This window comes from Cygnus atratus, chromosome 5, assembly GCF_013377495.2.
Source record: "Cygnus atratus isolate AKBS03 ecotype Queensland, Australia chromosome 5, CAtr_DNAZoo_HiC_assembly, whole genome shotgun sequence".
Classification (NCBI taxonomy): domain Eukaryota; kingdom Metazoa; phylum Chordata; class Aves; order Anseriformes; family Anatidae; genus Cygnus; species Cygnus atratus.
In genome coordinates, this window is record NC_066366.1 from 26,173,336 (window position 1) to 26,190,062 (window position 16,727).

General features: G+C 35.9%; 1 protein-coding gene across 1 annotated transcript in view; it reads left to right on the forward strand.

Annotated features, from left to right (window-relative positions):
- RYR3 (ryanodine receptor 3) overlaps positions 1 to 16,727 on the forward strand; it is a 190,244-nt gene that overhangs the window by 4,704 nt on the left and 168,813 nt on the right. Inside the window, exons 3-5 of the mRNA XM_050710838.1 lie at positions 3,782 to 3,889; positions 14,462 to 14,533; positions 15,534 to 15,612. Coding sequence (XP_050566795.1) covers positions 3,782 to 3,889; positions 14,462 to 14,533; positions 15,534 to 15,612 — 259 coding nt within the window. The remainder of the gene's footprint in view (positions 1 to 3,781; positions 3,890 to 14,461; positions 14,534 to 15,533; positions 15,613 to 16,727) is intronic.

Below are 16,727 nucleotides of genomic sequence, written 5' to 3' on the forward strand. Positions count from 1 at the left end.
AGATCTAAGTTCACTTAAAAGCTTCTTCCTATCACTGCTGAAGTTTCAAATATCTTGGTGTGCAGGACTGATACTTCCAGAAGTACTGTCACCTGTTAGTTACTGACATTAAGTGTTGCTTCTAACCAGGTTGATTAAGCAGAAAGTTGGGAGTTCTGAGGGCAGGATTATTAAATATTCAGAAGTTTTAAAGATAAGTGTCAAAAGGAAGAAAAGAAGCTAGAGAGTTATGAAGAAAAAAAATAGAGTAGGAAGACGAGCTTGACAGGAGAAAGGAGACAGGAAACTTGAGACTTGTACTAAAGCAGAACGTTAAGAATGAAGGCAAATGCAGGACCTACTCCCTCTCTTCTATTTTCTCCCTGCATCCTTTTCTTTTTCTTTATTTTTGTGTCTTTATTTCTGTTCTTTTCTTCCTGATCATTTAATTCTCCTGATTTTTAGCGGGATTGCTGTATCTTTCCTATTGAAATATTACTGTGTGGTCCTATTTTTAGTCTAGATATTATGACCGTGTTAAATCCACAGTGTTTGTTTATGCAGTATAAGAGGCTCTTGTTCATCTCAAACGTGAAAAGTCATGCTACTTCTAAATCTGCATTAAATTGCATTCCAAGAGCTTAGCAATGATAATTTATCTCCTGTATACTTTAAAAATCCCAATAATCCTTTCACATGCTTAAGTTAAAGCATTTAGTTTTCACATATGTATTTTCAACTATTGTATTAAAATTTTTCAACAATGATTGGGAATTGTTTATTAATTGACAGCTCAACTACAGTGTGGTATATCTATTACTGATGGTCTCAATATGCAAGATAGTGTTTTTCCTCATCCTAGTCTAAGGAAAGGAGGAACGGTATATGTGACTGTAGAATTTTGTAGAACCTACTTTACTTTTAATGACTTAGTAGCAGATACTACTACAGAAGCTTCTGAAATTAAAATTAAGTTAATGAAGTTAAAATTAAGAGGTTTAGAAAGCATGTAATGTAATAATTTTAAAAGAGCTTACCAGGGAGGTTTCTGAACTGCTAGTTATACCTGAGAACAATTAAGAATTTTGGAAAGTCATTTAAATATCTAAATCTGTTTTAAAAGTAAGTAGAAAGTTGATGCAGATGTTTAGAGAGTATGATACGTACAAACAACTCTTAGCAATGATGCTTCCTTTCATCAACATTTAGACAAAATTTTGTTTATGAAATAACAAAACTAAAATGACAAACATCCAGTGGACTAAAAATTGTTACTGAATAAATGTGTTTCTGATCAAATCCTTCAGGGTTCTTTTCTCACTGCTATGCTGTTATTTTTCTCAATTAAGATGATTTAAATTTGCGTACATGTTTTTTTCTGATGATGGAAACACTGGGGAACTGGCAATTCATGAAGTCATGTCACACACAGGAAGGTCTGCAGTACCTTATGTTTTAATACAAAGTAGAGGCATATTTCAGTGCTACCAGCATAGAATGTAAAAACTGAATATGTAAATATGTTTACAGAATGAGGAACTATTCTTGTCAGCTATAAGGAACGTGAAGGTCACGGTGGATGTCATGCAGTCATGAGTTTCCTGAGTGATGCCGTGCTCAGGGGGATCTAATATAGTCTTTAGAGGTATCATGAAAAGAAACATGGCAGGAGATGGGAAGTTATACTATCTCTCTAAATTTGTGGGTATTGATTTATTACTTCTGCAGCAATGTTGCTGGAATAGAGAGTCCAGTCATGACATTCAAATTGGTAGGAATGTTAGTAAAATGTCTCCAGGAAGTGCAGTGAGAGTCATGATAGTACATGGAGGAGGATACAATATGTTTGGATTAAAAAAGGAAATGTGGACACTGCCCATAAGTATCTAAAATGGGAACATGGATAATAGAAGTCTTTTTATTTTAGAAAGCAGAAGTATAATAAGATCCTAAGACTGGAAGTGGGAACCTAGTCCAAATCAGAAGTTAAGAATTCATTCTTAAAATGAATATCCTCCCTGTTAAAACAGTACTGTTTACCTGAGGTAGATTACTCATCCCTGGAAATTGCTTTATAAAGCTAGATAGCATCTATGTATTAAGAAGAAATTGCATTAAATAAGATCCAAGGCATGTTAATCACACTGATAGCTTCTACTAAATTCTCTACTACAGCTGACAACTTTAGCATAGCCAAAATCTATTTTAAGTACATGTGATAGTTTCTTCTCTTACTAACTTTGGCCAAATATTGTTAAAACAAGAAAAGAGATGCTTTTCCGTTCAAGTAATTTCTGGAAGAAAGAACAAGATAGGAAAAAAAAAAAAAAAAAAAAAGTCAGTGTGTCTGTTAATTTTGGAATAAAGAGGTGTAATTTCATGATTTTTATCTGAGTTGTATGTAATCAGAAAATGAAAGTAGTTGAAAGGGAGGGGATACAAGGAAAAGGAAAGTTAATGTCTTTAAAATATTTGTAGAAACATAGAGGAAAAAAAAGGGAGGTTGTATGATTTGTTGACTATAAGCTGTTCTGGTAATTTGTGTGGCATGCTGAAGGGATTCAAGATTACAAAACACTTCTGTTAATTTTTTTTTATAATTCCATAAACAACTTTCATGTTATTTCTTTACAATTTATTAGTAAAAATGGATGTATACAGATGCAGGTAATGAATACTAAAGGAAAAAAAGAAACAAAGCACAGTAGAGATGAATGATGATGAATATTACAGTTTAAGTTTTTCCTATGGGAATTACTGAAATTATGAACAACTTAGTAAGAAATTATTTGTGTACAAAAGATGCTGGAACTCATGTTGCCTCAATAATATATGTAACAATTATGTAAATCTAATCTATGCAATTTCAGTCTCAAGTCTTTGGCTTAAAATTCTTTTCCAAAATGTATTTGAAAACGCTGTCAAAAAGAAAAAATGAAGAGATCAAAAGTTAGGAATTCCAATCCTATTCTTGATTGTTTGTTAGCTTGCTACAGAGTGTTCAGAAAGTTTAGCATTTCACTGTTCCAGTGTTCAACCATGCTCACAGTAAAGAGGTTCTTTTCTCATGTTTAAATAGAATTTCTTGTATTTCAATTCATGTCAATTCCCTTTTGTCTTTTCACTGGCAGCACTGAGGATTTGATTCTTTTTTGTACTGTCCTGTCAGGTGTTTATGTATGTTGATAAGATTCTCCTGAGACTTTTTTTCTTGTACATATCTTTTATTGGACGCATCAGTGTTAACAGATTGAAAATAACGCTGTTCTCTTTGAAGTGAATGTAACTTTCATGTTTCAAAAATAGCAGTCATTATTGATCCAATAATCGAGGAGAAGGTCCCTAAAATAGCTTGTATTATTATATCAGAAGATTCTGAATCTTTGACATTTAGTGGCAGCTATAAATATATTCAGAGTTTTAACTTTATACGTCAAACAAGATCATACGCCTTCTCTTCTGTTTTGTCAGTGATGTTAGAGAACAAATGAAATGTTCATGAAGTTACTCTAAAAGACAGGAAAGCAATAGTATGTAGAGAGAATTTTTCCACTTTTGAACCTGAGGGTGATTTATTTTACTGTGAGCAGTAGAGCTATAGCAAATATAAAGTTACTGCAATGACAAATTATGAAGAATGTTTTTGTATTATTTTGATACAATGAGATAGCATGCATCTCAAAAACAAATTGTTACACACAAATACAGATTTTAAAATTAAAACACGTGTGTTCAAACACTTTTCATCCTGTTTAATCTGGTCTGCTCCTCTGTTCTTATGCTGTTTAATTTAATTTTACAGTATGTTCCTCCGGACCTTTGCATCTGTAATTTTGTACTTGAACAGTCCCTGTCTGTCAGAGCCCTTCAAGAAATGCTGGCCAACACAGGGGATAATGCCAGTGAAGGGGTAAGTAACATCGAAGAATGTTAAATTTCTGAATATGGATTTTTTTTTCTCATTACTTCTCTTGCTTCAGAATTTTCTGGGTGAGGGGATTTGTGTGGTAGCAGATTCTTTAGTTTTTCTGTTTTCTTGGGATGTTACTGCTCCATAACCATAATAAATTTATTTTTTCTATGGCATTGAGGAGCAGGTGCAGTTAATCTATTGAAATATTTACAAAAAAATAGAAACGTGATTCTCAGGGATCATTTATTACCATCAGTTCAAACCTGGCAACTGAAAAATGAACAAAAGAATCCTTGGACTGGGTGATTTCTATGAACCTGTGGAGAGTATAAGAAGTTTTGTTTGAATCATAAATCATTCCCATAAAAGCATTATTGTATTACAGTGTTATTTATTAATGAAGAAAGCAAAATAATTTTTGTCATCATGATGTAAATAATTCTACCTCATGTCACTGAACTAAGGAAGTATTTCACGTATTCATATTTATTTGACTTATCCTTATATGAAATTAACAACTGTGAATTAAGTTCTATCAACAAAAAAAGTGACAAATTTAAATGCTTGATCAGTTCAGATATAAAAATACATTTTGTTATTTATTTGTTTGTTTTGTAGACGAACAAAACCTAATCTGTTTCGTTGTAATTTTTAGTTACTTAACCCGTGGTAAGAAGCAAGAACTAATGAATAGAAATAGTTATTTAATAATTCTCTACCTTAGGTTTCTTAATTTTTTACTTTATTCTTACAAGCCTACTTACTATAATGCTTACAGAATAGTGTAAGGTGACATTGCAGTATAGTCAGATGTTGTAACTGTGCTTGCATTTCTCATTACCAAACCTTCAACTGCATTATGATAAGGTTGAGTCTCTATGGGTTAGGATCAGAGGGAAGGCCAACAAGGCAAGCATCCTGGTGGGGGTCTGTTATAGACCACCAAACCAGGATGAGGAGATGGATGAGGAGTTCTACAGGCAGCTGGCAGAAGCCGCGAAATCGTCAGCGCTTGTTCTCGTGGGGGACTTCAACTTCCCAGACATATCCTGGAAGCACAACACAGCCCAGAGAAAGCACTCTAGGAGGTTTCTGGAGAGCGTGGAAGATAGCTTCCTGACACAGCTGGTTAGAGAGCCTACCAGAGGAGGTGCCCTGCTAGACCTTCTGTTCACAAACAGTGACGGACTGGTGGGAGATGTGGTGGTCGACAGCTGTCTTGGGCAGAGTGACCACAAAATGGTAGAGTTCTCTGTTCTTGGCGAAGTCAGGAAGGGGACCAGTAAAACTGCTGTCTTGGACTTCCGGAGGGCTGACTTTGAGCTGTTCAGGACACTGGTTGGCAGAGTCCCTTGGGAGGAGGTTCTGAAGGGCAGAGGAGTCCAGGAAGGCTGGGCACTCTTCAAGAAGGAAATCTTAATGGCTCAGGAGCGGTCTGTCCCCACGTGCCCAAAGACGAGTCGGCGCGGAACTAGACCGGCCTGGCTGAACAGAGAGTTGTGGCTCGAGCTTAGGAGAAAAAGGAGGGTTTATAATCTTTGGAAAAGAGGGCGGGCTACTCAAGAGGACTATAAGGATGTAGCGAGGCTGTGCAGGGACAAAATTAGAAAGGCCAAAGCTCATCTGGAGCTCAATCTGGCTACTGCCGTTAAAGATAACAAAAAAAGTTTTTACAAATACATCAACACAAAAAGGAGGACTAAGGAGAATCTCCATCCTTTACTGGATGCGGGGGGAAACTTAGTTACAAAAGATGAGGAAAAGACTGAGGTACTCAATGCCTTCTTTGCCTCAGTCTTTAGCGGCAAGACCAGTTGTTGTCTGGATACCCAGTACCCTGAGCTGGTGGAAGGGGATAGGGAACAGGATGTGGCCCTCATAACCCGCGAGGAAATGGTTGGTGACCTGCTACAGCACTTGGATGTACGCAAGTCGATGGGGCCGGATGGGATCCACCCGAGGGTACTGAGCGAACTGGCGGAGGAGCTGGCCAAGCCGCTTTCCATCATTTATTGGCAGTCCTGGCTATCAGGAGAGGTCCCAGTCGACTGGCGGCTAGCAAATGTGACGCCCATCTACAAGAAGGGCCGGAGGGTAGACCCGGGGAACTATAGGCCTGTTAGTTTGACCTCAGTGCCAGGGAAGCTCATGGAGCAGATTGTCTTGAATATCATCACACGGCACTTGAAGGGCAACCAGGCGATCAGGCCCAGTCAGCATGGGTTTATGAAAGGTAGGTCCTGCTTGAGGAACCTGATCTCCTTCTGTGACCACGTGACGCGCTTGGTGGATGAGGGGAAGGCTGTGGATGTGATCTACCTTGATTTCAGTAAGGCTTTTGACACCGTTTCCCACAACATTCTCCTCAAGAAACTGGCTGCTCGTGGCTTGGACTGGCATACGCTTTGTTGGGTTAAAAACAGGCTGGATGGCCGCACCCAAAGAGTTGTGGTGAATGGAGCCACATCCAGTTGGAGGCCGGTTACTAGTGGCGTCCCCCAGGGCTCAGTGCTGGGGCCAGTCCTCTTTAATATCTTTATCGATGACCTGGATGAGGGGATCGAGTGCACCCTCAGTAAGTTTGCAGATGACACCAAGTTAGGTGCGTGTGTCAATCTGCTTGAGGGAAGGAAGGCTCTGCAGGAGGATCTGGATAGGCTGGACTGATGGGCTGAGGTCAACTGTATGAAGTTCAACAAGGCCAAGTGCCGGGTCCTGCATCTGGGGCGCAACAACCCCAAGCAGCGCTACAGGCTGGGAGATGAGTGGTTGGAAAGCTGCCTGGCCGAGAAGGACCTGGGAGTACTGGTTGATAGTTGGCTGAATATGAGCCAGCAGTGTGCTCAGGTGGCCAAGAAGGCCAACAGCATCCTGGCTTGTATAAGAAACAGTGTGACCAGCAGGTCTAGGGAGGTGATTGTCCCCCTGTACTCGGCTCTGGTGAGGCCGCACCTCGAGTACTGTGTTCAGTTTTGGGCCCCTCGCTACAAGAAGGACATGGAAGTGCTCGAGAGAGTCCAGAGAAGGGCAACAAAGCTGGTGTGGGGTCTGGAGAACAAGTCTTACGAGGAGCGGCTGAGGGAGCTGGGGTTGTTCAGCCTGGAGAAGAGGAGGCTCAGGGGAGACCTCATCGCTCTCTACAGTTACCTTAAAGGAGGCTGTAGAGAGGTGGGGGTTGGTCTCTTCTCCCACGTGCCTGGTGACAGGACGAGGGGGAATGGGCTAAAGTTGTGCCAGGGGAGGTTTAGGTTGGATATTAGGAAGAACTTCTTTACTGAAAGGGTTGTTAGGCATTGGAATGGACTGCCCAGGGAAGTGGTTGAGTCGCCATCCCTGGAGGTCTTTAAAAGACGTTTAGATGTAGTCCTTAGTGATATGGTTTAGTGGAGGTTTTGTTTGTGTTAGGACAGAGGTTGGACTAGATGATCTTGGAGGTCTCTTCCAACCTAGACGATTCTGTGATTCTGTGTGATTATCACTTCAAATCTAAGATATCCTAACGTTCGTAATACCGTAATAAAGAGAACTTCCACACTGATCAGCATGTCCCCCCAAAATAAGTGCACTTTATTATATGTCATTTGTTATTGATAAGGGTATATAAGGTATGTATCTTTCATAGAACTTCTAAGCTGTCAGAAGGGAATTATAAGATATTAAGCCTAATTCAAATCTCAGATGCATTTTTTTCAGTATTTTGAATGTTCTGCATGCCCACCTGAATAATTTGCTACTTATTCTCCTACCCATGAAAGAAACAAACCTCCCATTGTGAGAAACAATCTGCAGCCAATAACACGGGCTCAGGCGAGGATCTCAGTGAAGTAGCATTTTTATTTGTGATTGCAATGGAGGGTGTCCTGCAAGCAGGAACGCACAGCAAAAGTTTATCATAACCTTATATCCCCACTACCCGATGCTTGATTCCTCACCTCTTTCCTCATCGGCTGAGTACTACAGTTTCACAACCTACTCAACATTTGTTACTATACCATGTATGTACAATTTTATTGGACCAACCTTTAATTTCTCCTTTTCCTCTCATGACTAGAGGGCCTGTGATTTTTTGTTTTTTACTGATTTCACACTGCTTATCCTGTTTTTCTTAACTATCCTCCTTATTTTGGGACAGTGAGACCTTCCACTGTCCCCTTCTCTACATAACTAACTCTCCAGTGTTATGCCACTGTTACGTCTGCACAATCACTTTTGAATATGCAAGGTTAGTGGAGTTTTCCACTGCAAAAACAGAACTTCAATTCTCACAGTATCTACACACTGCTATTTCTGGAATTTTATAGATGTTACACTTGCTGTTGCATCTGTGAATTGCTTATAAGTAGGTAATTTAGGCAAATTGTCTAGTTCTATATATTTAGGTAGAGCTTGTGTGTCTCTGAAAGAAAATGAAATTGGTGTGTGCTCTCCACTCAGTTTGTCATGGCTCTATTTTAATTCATGGGTATAAGTTTCAGGATTTTAAAATAAAAAGTGGGATCGCATTTATTTTCTCCTATTCTGTGAACAACTGAAATTTGGAAGAAAAAAAACGGAAATGCCACTTCATAATGTATGGGGTGAAGTATTATTAATGAGTTAATATTAAATAAGATTTTACAATGTTTATTTCTTATGACAGGTTCTGCAATCATTGCTTTCTGGCACTGTGAAAGCCACAAAGCTTGTGTAAATAAAATTCTGCATTTCACTCAGTTAGGGTCAAATATGATAGTAGTCATATAAATGTCTCTTAAAGTTGACTAAAATCATTTTGAAATTGTTGCAGGCAACCTCAGTGCATTGCTGTTTATTGTACCTTTCAGATTTTTGCTGCCTGATCAGATTATATCAGATCAGCTTGTTGCTGTCTTCTAGAATTCTGTGCTTTAATTGATTTCCCAGCGTAGTCCAAAAGGCTGGGTGGGAGAGTTAATTTGATTTCCTTGACTAGTTGTCAAGAATATTGTCCATCCTTCGCTATTCTTTCTAACTTACTTTTATTTTCTTAACATAATGTTGAATTTAATTTTTATTCTCTTGTGAATGGAACATGAAAATACTTTATGCCTTTGTTTATTTTATGAGACTAGATGGCAACTAATTATTATGCAAATAATCTGCCAAGCTAGATAGTCTGTCACATTTTATGAGGAATCACAAAACTCATATTCTCTTCAAGTTGTAATTTTTGTTGTTATTCTTGCACACAGAATAAAGACTATGTCATTATAGGTAGAAGGTAAAACGGATGTCTGAGGAAGAAATAAACCACACAAGTGATCTCAGTGTCATCTTAGGAAATGTGTTTAAATATAACATTTCATTTTTTGTTGTTTTTCGAATGGAAATTTATGCTGAATTTATTTCACGATGAGAAATTTCTTTTGTTTTCTTACTGAAATTCATATACTATGCATGCAGTATCTGGAAAGGATGAGAATTTTATAATTCAAGATCATAGACTATGTAAATGGCTCCTAGGAAACAGAACCAGAAAGGTGTTTTATTTACTTGAGGGTGATTTTCTTTTGAATGTCATAACTGTTTGTACAGAAGTGGTATGTTCAGTGTGTAGGAAGGAAAAAAACTTATTTGTTGAAAAAATATATTTTTCAAAAAGTGGTAAATAAAAGTGGTCAAATATATAACTTAATTAAAAAATATATATCATATGAAATCAAACAATTATCCTAAGCTTCATGTCATCCCAAAGAAACTGTCTAACAGTAATGATAGAACATGCATTTTTTTTTAAATTTAATTAATTGCTGCAAGCATCCAAGCTGAGCTGTGGAGTCTTATCTTTCTGAAGGAGTGAGTTTCATTTTGCTTCTCAATTGGCTTCTCAAGTATATAAAATTATAAAGATTCTTAGAATGCTTTTGGATTGAAACTCATGATTTCATGCAGATCAGTAAATATTCAATGACTCTAAACTGTTGGGTTTGTTCTTATCTGAATAAAAGGTTGCTATTTAAGAATGATTGACCAGAAAACTTGAAACTTTGCAGTTTTATGTTTCATGATTTTATGATTTTATCCTTAGTATCTGCCTTTCATGCTAAGTCTTTCCCCCCCCCACCCCCCCACCCCCCACCCCCTGGTCTGTAAGTTTGTTTCTATTGTACTTTATGTGTGGAACTCAAATCAGTTCAATTAGTAGGTGTATATATATGCAGGTCTTGTAACCAGAAGGTATGTAAACTGTAGATTCATATAGAAATGCATGTATACACACAGAGCGAGCATTTCTACTGCCTGTTTTACATTATTTTAATCCTCTAAGTTAGGCACAATTCAGAAGACTAAAATCATGAGCCGCATTTTGTATTATAATCAATGGATGGTGGTATTGTGAGGGATTTTATACATTGTAGACTTTTGCGTAGTATACATTGTGGAATAATGTGATGTAAACTAAACTTTCAGTAGATACATTACTCATGAAGGCAGTTAATGAGCTATCCATATTATTCAGAACAAGTACCCCTCCAAAGAGCATGTGCCAGGAAGATGTCTGATCTTGTTCCTGTACCGCAATTTTTACAGAAATGCTGTTTTACCAGTGCAGTAGAAATTTCAACTAAGCTGAAAGGTGGTGCTCTCCATGGGCTGTGTTGCTGGTGTCAGAATAATAAATTGGTAATCACAATGGGAGGAAAATAGTCTGTGAGTACCTTCCAAGCTTTGGGCTTCTGAGGCCAGTGTTGTATACACATTTTTGTAGAAGAAGCATCCCCTTTTCTCCAATTAACACACAGGTTAGAAAGACACAAAGAACACTAATTATAAGCTACTAGTTCTATTTTCAAACATCCTGATCAGTCAGATGTCCCATAAGTTAATTTATTTATGTGAAGATTAGGTCAGTAATTTATGGAAAATCTAAAATACCCAGTGGGGAGAAATCTAAAGGAGATTAATGTACAGTTTATATTAAAAATCCTGTAATTCAGTGTGCTTATTTTATGTCACAGTATCAGTCATTCTTACAGAGGAAAAATCAATACCATAATATCAGCTTATTAGCTCCACAACTTCTAAAAAGAAATTTTCTTATTAGTTGAGAGAATTGTTGCAGATTTTTATGCATTTAATACTCAAAACATAATCTTTAATGATTGTAGTCCACTAGGCTTCCATCAGGTGATCAGTGTTGTTTCAAAAAGTAAGATTGATTTAGTCACTTTCAGGACTCCTCAGCAATATCACAATTCTTAGTTTTTCCAAAATATTCACCCAAAAACTTAGCAAAAATATTTAATTTACTAACTAGTAGTATATGAGTATTTATAAATAAAATAGAAAATGTGGTTTCTTGTGCCATGTTTCTTTCAAAATAACTTTGCCCTCTATTGCTTTCGAAACTGGGTACCATCTGTTGGGAAAATTGTAATAGAAACACAGAGCTTCATATAAATACCAAGGATGAAATAAAAGATGAAAGCTTAAACAATAATGCAAAAAACTTCCTTTCTATGAGAAGGATTTGGTACATTTTGTGGAGGTGGACTCCAGCTTTTGTCAACGAGCTGTTGCAAAAATGGACAGGTTATTTTTTAAGTTACAATTAACTGATACTATTTTGAGACATATATCATAAATATAAGTCAAGTTAAATATTTTGTATTATAAGGCACTATCTTTAGCACAGGGAAAGCAAATTGGCATGGTAATAAGCAATTTCTAAAACAGATCTCAGAAAAAAGCTATTTCTGAATGAATAGTACAATTTGCTGTCAGGTCATAATTTAGGGAATGTAGGGAAAAATGACAGCATGTAATGTAGGAATGAATATCTTAAAATGTTAATTTGCATTCTGTTTTCAATACAAAGGCATTGCTAAGAATAAAGGTTGGCCTCTCATAATGAGTGCTAAACTTTTATTGGTTCCACCGGTTTATCATTGCATTGAAAGGTTTGTTTTCCATATTAAATTTAGTTTGGAATAAAGTTTTGGTTTTAGTTTCAGATTTTCTGGAGAAAGAACATAGCTTTTTTGATTTATTTATATATTTAATTTTGAGTTGGCCTTACAAGTGATTCATTTAAAAGCTTTCAGTAAAAAATAGCATGAGACAATTTATTTCCTTAACTTGGTATGTGTATATTTGTTACAAATTGATGAGAATTTTTTCTCTAACAACCTACTTGTAATTACAGATGGTTTTGCTGTTACTAGTTTCTGATCAGTCTTCTGTAATGACATCCCAAACTATTATGTGTTCTCTGAATGACCAGCAGTAACTATCGTATATTTAGCTCCATTTTTTTCCCCAGTAATCTAACACATTTTCTGTGAGGGTCCACAAATTATTATCCAGAGTCCAGATTTTTAGTTTGCTGAAGGATATACTAAGAAATTTTATATAATTATATGGTTCATATAGTGAAACAGAATATGTATTTTACCATATAATTCTGAGAAATCTCTTGATTAACTGCATAAATTACATAAGATTGTATTAACTGTTAACAGCTTTAAACTTAAGTTTCATGATGACCAGGTCACAAATCCTCATTTCTTAACATCTTTGTGATTAGCTAAAAAAAGAAAAACAAAGAGTAGACATGATATCTTCTTTATTTTATTGCAGTTGTAATAAAAGACCTCTGCTGAACTGCTTCTTGATTTTTATTGCTTCTGTTTGGACAAATAACATTTCAGCTTTATTCCTTTGAATTAGTATTAAACATTCTATAAATTGAGCTAAAGATTATAATAGTTTCTTCAGCCTGATATCTTGTAAGTTAGGGTTCTGTAGAACACAAGTTGAATACAGCTTCTAATACTAATTAATAATTTAACTAATGTCTTATCCACAGAGTGCAAAATCATTTGTCTACACATGTGTAAACATTGTTTGAGTTCCATAAACTACCTTTAATTATATTGGTCCCCTTTACATGAATCCTAGGAAAAAAACTGACTTCAAAAGCAGTCCTTTCTAGCATGTAACATACTAGAGACAATTAATGTTCTCTAGTTATATTTTGTGCAATCATCTTTCTTATTTAATGATTACATAAATAGACCTGAAACAAGAACAGTAAATGATTTTCTAATGAAAAATAAAAATAAAAATTCTGTGTGTATTTGTGAGCAGTACCTAGAAATTGTGTGAGACGTTAAACATTCTTAAATCAGTACTTTCTAACTTGCTATCCGGGATCCTGATGTTTGACCTTTCATTATTACTCAGGACTTAGCTCATACAAATGTTATGATCTGGACTGAGAGATGAAAAATGAAATATAATGTTAGCCACCATAGTAGTATTAGTATTAATATTAGTCTTTGGTTGTGCAAAATTTAGAGATCACATTCCTAAAGTCTTGCTTCATACAATCTGAGATTGAGGATCTAAAAAAAAATAAATCTTAGTTTCAGTGGAAAACACCACAATAAATCGGTAAATTAATCTTTTGGTCATGTTACTTATTCAAATTTGAATTGGCTTGTTACTTATAAATAATTAACAGATAAGATGTAGATGAAGAAAAAGGCTGAGAGAGGCAGACTTGAAAGCCTATAAAGCTTGATGTCTGTTTTTCAGTAGGTAACTTTCTTTTTAAGATTCTTCCATTGGAATTTATTTTCTTCTGGTCATTGAGAAAGTCTCAGAAGATGTGTATTAAATTCTCTGACTAAAGGAATCGTGGGAAATCCAGTTTTGCCCTCTCTGATCTTGTCATAATTTTCCATATTTGAATCACAGAATCACAGAATCATCTAGGTTGGAAGAGACCTCCAAGATCACCGAGTCCAACCGCTGACCTAACACTAACAAGTCCTCCACTAAACCATGTCACTAAGCTCTACATCTAAACATCTCTTAAAGAGCTCCAGGGATGGTGACTCAACCACTTCCCTGGGTAGCCTATTCCAATGCCTAACAACCCTTTCAGTAAAGAAGTTCTTCCTAATATCCAACCTAAACTTCCCCTGGCGCAACTTTAGCCCATTCCCCCCCATCCTGTCACCAGGCACGTGACCAACCCCCACCTCGCTACAGCCTCTTTTAAGGTACCTGTAGAGTGCGAAAATTAATAATCATGCTTGGCTGATATCATGGATGCAGTTGCTGTAATGAATCTAATAAATGCTTGCACTAATCCTAGCAAGTAGATGTCCTTCGTATATACTTAAACTACTTTGGGCAGTAGGTAGTCTTCTTTCAGACTGCAATTTATTTGTGTGTACATATACTGTACATATACTTATTTTTTATATTTTTTAATGCCTCCGAGAAGTTTATAAAAAAGGTAAGTATTACCTTGTTTCATTTCAAATGTTTTTTAAAAATGTTGTGTTTTTATTTAATTGTGATAAAAATTAGGTCGCAATAACAGTCTGTGGACAAGATCATTTATTTTATTGACAGATATTTAGGTGTTGCTGTTACTACTTCATTATTATGATTTTTGCCCAGCATATGCATTTGATAATTTGCTTGAATATTGTTACTTAATACTTAAACTGTAATAACTCTTCACATTGTTATATAAATCTGATTGTAGTTCATACAGTGCATTGGAGTTCTGACCTTTTCTGTCATGTTCTGTAGGCTGCTCAAGGTGGTCACAGAACCCTGCTATATGGTCATGCTATACTACTTCGACATTCGTTCAGTGAAATGGTAAGCAAAGGAGCACTTGCACAGTAATCAGTAGCACAGAACTCATAAGTAAATGTTTTTTAAATCAAAATAAATATATGTATTCAGAAGAACTGTTCTTTATAAATCCTTTTCTACACTAGATTAAAAAAAATAATGAATAGCTTATGGTTTCTCAGTGCCATGGAAGTGGCCCTTACGTTTTAAATTCAGATTGTTCAAATCTATTCCACTCAGAAATTTAGCTGAAAAGCTCCTTTATCAATTAATTGTGTCCTTCAGGAATCCATTTCAATGATCATTGTGTTAGCAAGTTGCTGCTATTACAAATGAATTTGTCATGATATGTGTTGATTTTCCATCATATTTCACAAGATTAGTTGTTCCTTTTAGATTAGCATAGTTGCCAGAGCCTGTGTCCAAAAATGTGCTAGCTTGTATAAATATTGTTTCACTGTGTTGTACGACTGGAAAATTTAAACTGTTTTGGATCTCTGACTTATACTGACCATGCAAGTATAACCGATAGAGGTTGAAGAGGTTAGAGGTGAAGAAAGTGTCCTCCCTCATTTTTCTTGTACTAGAAGACTCTACATTAGTCTTTAATCTCTGTTACTTTTGTTTATGAACCATAAAAATTGTGATTGCCTTGATTTACCAGAGTTGTTGGTATTATTACTGCCCTTTGGTATGCTTGATATGTTCTCACGCTGCAAACTTATTACAGCAAGGCTATAATAAGATGTTTGCCTGTTCCTATCTCATAAACTCTGTGAAACTTTGAAATGAAAGAGTTCTATTGCACAAAACAAATATGTGCAAATTGAAAAAGGATTTGGATGTTTTAAGGAAGTCAGAGAAAGCTTATTTACAAATAACACCATGCTTAACTTCTTTAATTAAAAAAAAAAAAAAAGCACAGGCTGATAGTAAGATGGGGTAATGTGAATATAGTATTAATTTGGCATGTGTGTTAATTTTTGCGTTGATTTTTGTTTTCAATAATTTCACTGTTTTGCAGTATTTGACTTGTTTAACATCATCAAGATCCCAGACAGATAAACTTGCATTTGATGTGGGACTGAGAGAAAATGCAGCAGGTATGGCAAGTTATTTTTGAAGGAAAACATCTCACATGTCTGCTTTTAGAAGAGGCATTGTAATTAATGTTACTGTAAACTTGTGAATGTAATGTTTGTGTGTAAATTAGAACTAACTGAAAGTAAATGATGACTGTCAGTAATGATAACTGGTCAGTATTTATGGCTTTCAGTAAATTAACTGAACTGACTTTGCATAAGAATGTAAAAGTGTCTTTGTAAGGAATCTGTGTTCTCTCACTCTGAAAATAGTTCCAGTGAAACCCATCTTCATAATTCCACTGGTTTTTTTTCAAAGTTATTGTGCATGTGTCTGCTTGTGCCCATGAAGTTTTCAATGTGTGCCGGTAGTTGTCAGATACCTTTATTGGTAATGGGATGTAACTTTTGTTTATTATTCTTTATAATTAATTTTATAATCTTCGAAGTTTATTTTAAGAAGGTTTTACATGAAATTTATAAATTGATTAAATAGTTTTTTGCACTTTGTATTATGTTACCAACTTTGCCTTTGTTTAATTTTCTCCCACTTTGCATTACCCATTGAGAAAGCTGTATTCAACTTTTTGCATCAGGGTCTTAACACTGAGATGTGTGAAATTGTGGAACAAATTAGGTAATATTCCCAGAACTGGTGTGTGTGTGTGCGTACACAAAAAAATCTGGAATCTTATATTTAATGTATAGGAAAAGCTCTGTAATTGTCAGTTTAGACTTGGCTATTGTGTAATTATATTGTTTGTAGTGCTAATGGAACTGCTTCCAGAACTGATGTTTGTAGTGCAGCAATATTGTACAGTTACGGAGTATTTGTTTCAATTCTGCAACATAATTGTAGCATAGAGTGGAAGCAATACAGGAGATTTTGAATACAAATATGAACATTAAGCAAAAGAAGACAGAAAAGGTGATAATTAAGACCAAGGTACTGCGCAGCAATTTACTGGCTGTGAGGGAATTGAAGTAGGGATTTTGCATTGTTTTGTAAGTGGTTAGTAGCTTAACAAAACATGCAACAGGAAATACCAGTTTCAGTGATTGCAAAGATCTGTTGCCAGAAAGTTTCAAGAAAAAAGGGAAAATATGAATGCATTGAAAAAGGGAATGAGGTGGCT